Here is a 10,242-nt window from a genome sequence, read left to right on the forward strand (position 1 = left end):
AAAAAAAAATGTTTTCTTGTCGCTAAATAGTCTTCTTGTCTCTTGTTGTCGCTAAAATAATTCTTGTTGTCGCTTCTTGTCGCTTGTTGACGCTTGTTGTCGCTTCTTGACGCTTGTTGTCGCTAATTAGTGAGACCCTTGAATTTAAGTCAAAGTTTATTGTAAATTACTTTCAAAAACATGAAACAACAAATACAATAAAAACATTTATTAGGCTAATGAAATGAATTCACACAACACAATAGTTCAATACTATTCAATAAACAAATTTAAGAATGACCAATATAGAAATTCAAAAATTGTTAATACATAAGAATTAATCCTAAACCAGTAGAGAAAATATTGAAATACCCAAAAGTAAAAATGGGCACGGGTGGGCGGGTTAAAAAATGTTCTCTAAACTACCAAAATGTGTTGATCGACGCTTCAACTCAAATTTCAAAAATAATATATAATAAGAACTAAGTGTTTACCGTGTGAAAGCAAATCTTTGAGTGATGTAAAAAGGTATGTAATTTAACAGGTAAACGAAAGTGAGTAAAATTCAACTAACGAACCAATAAAAAAAATTATGACAAATTCAGTATGACGAAAAGAATATAGCATTGAAATAAATAAATTCCTTAGGAACAGAAAAATAATAACTCTAGCAAAAATATAAATTTCTTTCTCAGTAATTAATCATTTTTATCGAAAATAAAAATTTCCAGATGGGACAGTTCGGACTCACAACCAGTTCGGCCACTTTCGTTTCGACACCAATATTGATTCGGCCACATTTGTTCAAACAATTGGTCCTAAACATTTAACATATGGACCATAATTTGCTATTGGGCTCCGTTTCCTATAACTATAGAAAAGTGATAAAATGTGAATTACTGTAAGAAAAGTTGTAACTACATGTAAAGATGCCATTATTTTTATTAACATACAAGTGTATGCTACTCTTCCCTAGAAAAAAAATTGAAATATACGAATTTCAAAGATTCTACAACCGTATTTTTGTGTCGTTTCTCGTGTTACTTTTTGCTTCCGAAGAGCATAACGCTGACTGATTTATAGATAATCGTCACCGGCAAATTCGTAACTTTTGCTTTCAAATAACAAAGAACATCGACCAATAAGAATAGTGAGAAGAAAATGCAGAGAACTATAAGTATTTATGTAGCAGATGTAAGAACAGTGGCGTGATTTTTGTGTCCGATTTCGTAACGCAAATTTTAGATGATGTAATCTGCTTTGTTGTAATAGAATTCTTAAAAACAATATGCAAATATGAACTCTCGCGAGATGTTCAAACAGGTAAATCAGAGATGATTTACATTCTTGTTTTGATCTTCGTAATAATTAAGTAAGAAAATGAAGTTATCGTTATGCGTTACATTTCACACGAAACAGAAGTCCAGTTATTTATTAAAATTGATTTTTGTCCTTAAGTTCTAATCATTTCCGGTCATACGTGAAACATGTGACTAACATGTGATCACGCCCTTTCAGCCGGACATACGATATACTAGTTCTAAACATTGTTTTTGTTTCCAACGGGATGTTAGCAAACATAATCTGTAGACTTGTTTCGACTTGTTTAAAAAAGGAAAATACAATTTTCAAAGAGATTACGCCGGGGGTCTATTATTATTCCTATGTGCATAATGTTACATACGATCTTGTGTGAAAATAAATGCCCAATGACTTGACAAAATCGATTTCAAATTTGACCGACGTTTAAACACACTACGTTTCCCAATAACGATGTAAAGGGTCCTTGGAAAATTCAATCGAAATTACGTCTCTTATCATGGTGCCGATGTTCGTTGGATTGATTTTGCTTCAGCAGTAAATATTACTGGATATTTTAGGTGAATAAAGATAATTAAATGAAAAATGCATGTTAATATACCGTTACACTAGGAATGTACAAAGTTGGTAACTTTGTCACAATTTTTAATTATTTTTTTTTTATTCATGTTCTGCAAACACTTTTCAGAAACACAATAAACTTGTCAAAGGAAAAGTAAACTTTTACCAGGCATGACTTGAAAGGAAGTACTTTATTGATTTTAGCCCACTAAAGTAGGTTAAAATGTGGAAACCATGTAGATGGTGTACAGGTCACAAATATCACATGGTGCCTATTTTAAAGATTTTAATTCCAAGTTAAAAGTTTTTTTCTTTACTGGATTTAAAGAATTTTACATTGCCAATGATTTGGAATAAATTTTATATAACTGGAATTTCAAAACCAAATTTAAATATATTTTTTTGGCCAAAACATCAAGATACAACGATTATGGTATCCTGTATCAATGAAGAAAATATGGAAAATTCTGAATAAATTGTACTAATTGTTTTCAAAACAAGCACATATTTAGGAGTTTTATAATACTGTTACATTTAAGATGGATTTTAAGAAAAAGTATACTGTTCAGATTATTTTAAGCAGATTTTGCAATAAAATAAAACTAAAAAAATGCTTTCGGTTTCTTATGGTTTCCTGTCACGTTTAAAAAAAACTTTAATATAACATTGAAAATAGATTTTAAATATTAACATGAAGCAAGTAACACTAGTAATGGTGTTTATTTATGCCTTTTGAATTATATTGTGCAAAATAAAGAAAATAAAGATTGGTTTCCTGTTTGGTTTCCTGTCACGTAAATGGTGAATCAAAATGTATTAATTTTTTCTCGAAAAACTCAATTGTTCCATTCATACTATTCTAACACCAACACAACCCACAAAATAAAAGTTAAAATTTTAGAACTTATAAAAAAGGATACAAAAAGAAACCAAAGGCCGAATACCAAATTATGGTCCATATACGTACCGTACAAGAAACGTGGAAAACAAAGACTGCATCAAATATTAATATGAGGCAGGCATTACCTGTAAATGGGGACGAAGTCTGTATCATGTATGAATTATTTTTTTGTAACTTACATATTTGTTAAAAAAAAGAAACCGAAATACCGTAACGTTTCTGATTTTGGTTCTGCTGTTAGGGAATTTAGTTGTGACGTTATTTAAGTTATGACGTCATATGCAATGTAATCAAAGAAAAGCTATCACCAGGTAACGTTTTTCATATCAAGGAATTATTAAAAAATGAAATTGGTATTGCGTTCCTTCCTATTTTATACTAGACTGATAAATATATATTTTACTCAAAGTTTCATACACACGAGACCGGAAAAAGGAAGTACATTGTAGATTTCTGTGCAGATGTGGGAATTCAAAACATGACATAAAAAAAATTGAACGATTTTGCTAAATGACGTTAACAGTAATTTTTGGTGCATGACATTCAGATGTACACTTTCTTATAAACAATAAAACAATCAACTGATTTTGACCTATCACATTAATTTTTTTCAAAAAACGCCGCTTAAGGTGGTATGGGTGTCTTTCGCCATCATGGATTGACAAAGACAGAGAACCTGAGGTCCAGATTTTCGATCAAGTTAGCAAAATTTGATGCAGGAATATATAATAATCCATACAAAATGTGTCATGACCTATCATTTTTATTATAGTTTTGAACATATATCAAAAGATACTACGTTTTGGCAAAGTATGAACAAATTCTATCATTTTTATTTTAGACTCCCATACCACCATTATTTTTTAGATGTTTGATGAATCGCTACTAGGTTATTGAATCACGGTAAAATTTTAACCAATTTGACGATAATGGTAGCCTAAAATGACCATTTGACATCTGACCGTAACGGTCATTACTACCCTCTATCATCAGCTGTGTGGATTCCATTTTAATAGATTTGTATTTGACCACTAAAGTTTGAAATCTTAGCAATAACAGTGTATAAATATGCCAAACTCCACTATCATAGCAGAACTTCTCTCGAATTACAATCTTTATTGACTAGGATTGTCAGTTTTCATGTTTTTCCTACCAAAGGTCATGGTTCTCTCTAAGGCACTTAGACTTCCCCTTCGAAACTGTCTGCCACGAAATAATACAATGTTTCTGAAAGGAGTGTTTTATACCCATCAATCAATCAAAACTAATACACATTAAAGAGACTTGAAACTCCTAATAGCATTTAATAATTATTCGGTGTCCCAGAGTTTATAAATATAAACTAATTTACTTAATTTGTAACTTTTGATTTAAAGTACATTAAATTATTCGGTAAATCTTGTCTGTAAGAAAAGTCTATTCATTGGAAAGCCAAACCTAATTTTTTGTTGCAAATGATAATCGCAAGCAGACTTTTGTAAAATCTTATCTACAGAAGCCTGCATTGAATTTGTGTAATAAAGTTGGGAAAACAAATGGGGAATGTGTCAAAGTGACAACAACCCGACCATAGAGCAGACAACAACACTTCTTTTAATTTCGAAAAAAGTCTTTTATTCGCATGTTCATGATTTTATAAAAAAAAATTTAAACATTGAAAAAACAAACAGTTTTTGCTGTATTTTTATCTAATTTAAAAAATAAATCATCAGATATATAAGTTTATAAAACTTGGCAAAAATAACCTTCATAAAAGTCTAACCAAATGTCATTTTTGAAAAGAGAGGTCAATTAACTCGTTTTCAAGTCAAATAAGTCTGAATAATTTAATTAGTTGAAAAAATATATAAGTTTGACGATGTAAAAAATAATATTTTACTTTAGCAACTTCATTATATAACAAAACAATGATGGTCAAATTGTCGATTATATGCACATTTACTTAGAACAAGTACGTACCGGGTAGTTATATTAAAGAAAATGACAGTATGGCAGTTTACAATTGTAGAATGGTTTTCTTGCAATCAAATTTCAAGCTTTGACTATTGGACAAAACACAAGTGATACAATTAATTTATTTAGTTTTGATCTGGTTGATGTTGAATGTTTGTCCCTGAAATAGTCAAATCCATGGTGTATGGGAGGTAACTCCTGATATTTATCAGAATCCTATGAAAATCATTCTTTTTATAAAATAAATCTGTTGCACTAGAATGTTTTCACAACATTGACAGTCTTCACGATGAACTGTAAAATCTACAGGCCCGAAGCTCAACTTTTGAAATTATTTAGTTAAATTCTGTTGGCCTGTAGATATGATTTTTACAGGCCTGAGAGCAATTTTACAAGCCTGGGCTGTCTGGGCTGCTGTTCAGCGTGAAGACTGCATTGATGACATTTTCCCTCACCATTATAGACTTTAAACAATGAATTCTTTGTTTTCACTTACCTTGCATGCGTTAAAGATTGTTTTACCTGTTCATGTCATTAGACAAGTCAAAAACTGTAAAACAAAATGTTTGCCTACACAGCAATTGAAAATTTATTCTTGTTTTCATAAACACAAAATGTATTTACTATACATTTAGCTTTTCTAAAATAAATGGACTAACATAGCTTATAATCATTAATATATTTTAAAAAGGATCCAAGTAGAAGCAAGACACCTATTCCGTTATAGGGGGATTCTGCTATGATTCTAGATTAATTGCATTCATAATTTCATTACAGATTTTATTAATTCCAAGCTGCACAGTTCACTGCGTTAAACAGTTCCATATAAGAAGGTTGACCTGAATATGTATATATATATATCTTTATTCTGACAAACCTTCGTCAATACAATGGTATACAGAAGTTACATGTAATAAATAGCACAGTTATAAATTATAGAAAACATGATATGTACACTATTTACAAATACAAGTTAAAAAAGGTCAGCCTGAATATGGAAGTTGCATGAAATTATAGATATAATTGCAATAAATTAAACTACATTGTACAGGTTTTATGAAATCTTACTTCATAGATGCTACTACAACATGTACAATCATGACAATAGTTTTATAATTCATTTAAAAAAAGATTTTATAGAAAGTTTTTCTAATACTTGTACTGAAAACAAATTTCAGCTAGAGTTTCTTACATAAACATTGACAGTCTTTGTCCAAAGGGTTAATGTAACCTGTTACTAAATGCCTGTAATAAAGTACAACTTACAATTTTTAAATCATCCTGGTACAATATGGTTTCAATGAAACACTAAAATGTACATGACAAATTATTCAAAATCCAATTTTTTTATAGATTTATAAGCATTTTAATTGAAAAAAACTGGTATACATTTTCTTATTTTATAATGTTGGATTTTTCATGATTTATAAATAGTTATTCTACCACTGCATCATTTGCAATACTATATTTCTCTCTAGACAGTAAAGTTTTTAAAATTTAAATGCCAAGAGTGCAGAAATTTTGTATTGAAATTTGAAAGACATTTGGTGGTAGAGTCTGTTTCTCTTATACTTTTAGATGATATGCATAAACCTTCTTTCCAGAAACTGCAAATACATGTATGAGTTCCTTCTGCTAATTACCTCATCAGACATAGTCACATTTTTTCGTGACATCTCAATTGGAAATTCAGAGAATAGCAAGAAAATTTGACTTTATATAAATAATTGAATTTTAATCTGGCGAAGGAGTAATGAGATCAAACAAACCACATGATGATTTAATAAAAATAATCAGATGTGCCATCAAAGACATGATTTTTCTAAAAGCTTGACTTGGTACAGGCTCAAATTCTGGCTAGGCTAAACCTGTATTTCTTGCACACAAACTGTCCTTTTACCTACCAATATGATATGTTGTGAAAATAAGAACAACAATACAAACTAATGCTTTGATTTTTTCCCTATAAGAATGACTACTTGTGCATGTTTATACATAAAAATAAAAAAGACAAAAAATAAAAGTGTGAAGCAGGCCAGGATCAAACATGGTTTATATTTCAGCATCCCATTATTCTCTATCCAGACCCTCTGAAAACTAAATAGCTGTTACATATTTCAGTGTCAATAGATTATTGCAACATGTTGATACACATTACACACAATTTATGATTATTTTATACATCATTGTACATCATGTACATGTTTGCTGCCAGTTTTTTCAATAACATAAATGAACCATGTTTTCATTGCGATCATCATGGTAGGGGGTTACTTTGGTGATACAGTGAAGAGATGTTTAATTGTCTACACAGTAAATTAAGGCTGCAAGATGGATAGAGTAATCAAGTAAATATCAACTCTAGCATACATGTATATACTCTAACTTAATTATAAGTATTCAATGGAAATCAAACTTTAAGTCAGTTTCAAACTCAAAATTTGACTTTGTAAAATGAAAACTCTACATGTGAATTTTTAGATAATTTAGATATTAAATTTAATTGATTGGTAATTTGAGTTTATGAAAATAAAATTGTCTTATTTTTTTTTTTAGATTAAAGGAAAATGTCTGCTTTTCTAAGAACTTTTAGTCTACCATCATTTATTGGTTTGGGTGGATATGGATTGTATGTAATTGCCAGGAATACTATATTTCTTGGACAGGAGGACCTACAGTTGTGTGATTATTATAGTCAACCAATAGAAATGTCTACTGAACTGAAGGACATAGAAAAAGAGGTAAAAGAAATATGTACTATGTTTATTTTTGTTATGTCCTGTTTGAACAGTTCTTGACAGAACTTCAAACTGTCAGAAGATAGGAAAATATTTAATTCCTTGATCACATAAAACTAAGGACACTTAAGAAACAATGATCACAAAGCTGATGACAGTTTTGTCTTGCCTGCAAATATTGTCACTTAACTACATACATGTTATAGAAAAAAATAATGCTAATCCTGGTCTTTTGTTATTACAAACTTTGACCATGAATGTCTTTGATAAGTTAGGTAACAGTTTAGTGTTTAGGCCTCTGTTGATTTTTCATAGTCTAGAGGGGCATAGGTGGTGTTTGTGCATTATCATTTGGCAGAAAAACCTTCTGAAACAACTTTTGGATATTTTTCTATGTTGTTCATGCTTTATTGATCATGATTCATAGTTTATTCATTTCATGTACATGTATGTTTGATTTAGGGAATAATTTTGATTTGTATATTAGAATGTAGGACAGAAAGTCACAGGACAAAAAGTCACGGACAAAAAGTCACAGACAAAAAGTCACAGGACAAAAAGTCACAATTCAGTTTTGAGATTATTTTTCTTTAAACAAGATAATACTTAGTTTGAAAAAATTGTTTTGTATTTTCTTGAAGTTTTATATATGAAGCAACTTTAAAATTAAAATTTATTCAGTAAATATCAATGATCTAATAATTGTTATGAAAATAAAATGTCAAACTGGCTTGGTACTTAAATGGCTTCATTTTGCCAATAAATATATCCTTTGCATGATTAAAATGTAATAATTTTTCATTTATCAAGGCTTATGAGCAATATCCTTAACTTAAAAATGAATATATATAATAAAAGGAAAATATTTCAAAATATATTTAAACAATTGCCAAAAAAATATTTGTGACTTTTTGTCCTATCAAATTTGTGACTTTATGTCCTGTGACTTTCTGTCCGTTTACCGTATATTATGTTTCTTCAAGATTAGGTCACACTTAATTTATATTTCATACTTTTCATTTCTAAATCATTTAAATTTATGTTCAGAACAAGGAAAACTTTATAATCATAGATTTTTTTGTAGTTTTACTCTGGTAATTTTTTTAAATACCGGTACACTTGTAGTACTCTAGACATTCTTTTGCAAGAAATTGATATACATAATTACATATGTTTGTTAATTATGAATGATCTGTCAGTGTATTAACTACTTGAAAACTGTTGATTTCTTTTATTGTAGATAATACTGAAATTGGATTGGGAAGTGAAGTTGTTAGCCAATATCCGATTATTTATGAGCGAAGAGATTGAGATGTGTCATAGAGGTTTGATAAATGCCAAAGGTGGGGCTATAATAGGAATACCACAGACATTTCACTGCCATAAAGTCAGTGATATCTCATGTTGGGATGATATCTGTAAATTTTATAACATTTCTGTTGACAAATCATCACCTGAGAGTGCAAAAGAACTTGGAGAAGCATTAATCCTTAGTAACAAAGCGAAAAAATTTGCTATTGCACGAGAAGTATTTTTAGCCAAAAGTCATCATAAGTTTATGCCGCTATTATTTATGTTTTCGTCAGGATTCCTTACATACACTGTGTGGTACTATTTGGACAAGCCATTGAAATCAAAAGCATTAATTAGAAATTGTGTGCATATATTTGGCATTTTGTTGATGGTAAAATTGTACTTAGAAATGATGATTGTTTATACACGTAGACTAGAACGCAAAGTTGATGTGGAAGCTTGTAAGATGGAGGAAGATTATGCTAAAGGTGGAATTGAATATTACGATAAACTAATTAAAACTCGGCAGGTTGTAAGTCACCTGCAGAATGACAAGGAACTTAGCATAATAGATCAAATGTTAAGTATTATTTCAAGCTTTTCCAGAAGTCGTCATTTAACATTAGAGGACAGGAGAAAAACTGTTGAGAATTATGTACAAAAATTGACTGAAGATCAGAAATCAACAAATAGTCAAATAGGACTTGATAATAGTATATGATTTTAGAGATACATGATTAAAGTGTTTTGTTTTGAATGTGTTCCCACTTAAGCCACACAACAAGCCTGTATTTGTATTGCAAAGAAATTACATTAATGCCTTTGAAATTTGTGGTTTGAAATAACTTAGTCTATGGAGTGTGAATATAAAAAAGAAGATGTGGTATAATTGCCAATGAGACAACTCTCCACAAGAGTCCAAATGACACAGATATTAACAACTAAAGGTGACTGTAGGGCCTTCAACAATGAGCAAAGCCAATACCACATAGTCAGCTATGAAAGGACCCAAAATGACAATGTAAAACAATTCAAACGAGAAAACTAACGGACTAATTTATATACAAAAAATGAACGAAAAACAAATATGAAGCTTGTTCAATTTTATAAAAAGTATAGAAAAACATACATAAATCCTTACCTTGAAAAAATGCCAATTCAAGCATCATTCATATACCATAATAAATTGCAATCAAATAAAGTAAACACAGCTATCACTTTTTGTATGATGATGATACCTTCTTGAATATAAAGGAAATGATATGGGGTATTCATCCATGACCAGTACATGCACAGCAAATAACACAAAAAGAACAGCATTTATATAGCTGTCCTTCAGCTCAATTCATCTTGTTTTAACAGAACACAATAGGTTAGTCTGAACACTGCCATCACTTAGATACCCGTCATAATGTTTCAAAATATCTATTCAACTAAAATCAGCTAGCAAAATGCAAATTGGATGAAAACTTCATCTACAATATCCATATAGGATCA

General features: G+C 30.0%; 1 protein-coding gene across 2 annotated transcripts in view; it reads left to right on the forward strand.

Annotated features, from left to right (window-relative positions):
- The window catches only part of LOC139513563 (transmembrane protein 177-like), a 9,839-nt gene extending 337 nt beyond the window's left edge, over positions 1-9,502 (forward strand). The window contains exons 1-3 of one of the 2 annotated variants that reach the window (XM_071302192.1): positions 5,521-5,607; positions 7,271-7,455; positions 8,693-9,502. In XM_071302192.1, the coding sequence (XP_071158293.1) occupies positions 7,282-7,455; positions 8,693-9,466 (948 nt within the window). In that variant the 5' untranslated portion in view covers positions 5,521-5,607; positions 7,271-7,281 and the 3' untranslated portion in view covers positions 9,467-9,502. Of the gene's footprint in view, positions 1-5,520; positions 5,608-7,270; positions 7,456-8,692 lie in introns of those variants that run through there. The other variant, XM_071302191.1, reaches the window with a different exon arrangement.
- The last annotated feature ends 740 nt before the right edge of the window (positions 9,503-10,242 follow it).

This window comes from Mytilus edulis, chromosome 2, assembly GCF_963676685.1.
Source record: "Mytilus edulis chromosome 2, xbMytEdul2.2, whole genome shotgun sequence".
In the NCBI taxonomy this organism is placed as follows: Eukaryota; Metazoa; Mollusca; class Bivalvia; order Mytilida; family Mytilidae; genus Mytilus; species Mytilus edulis.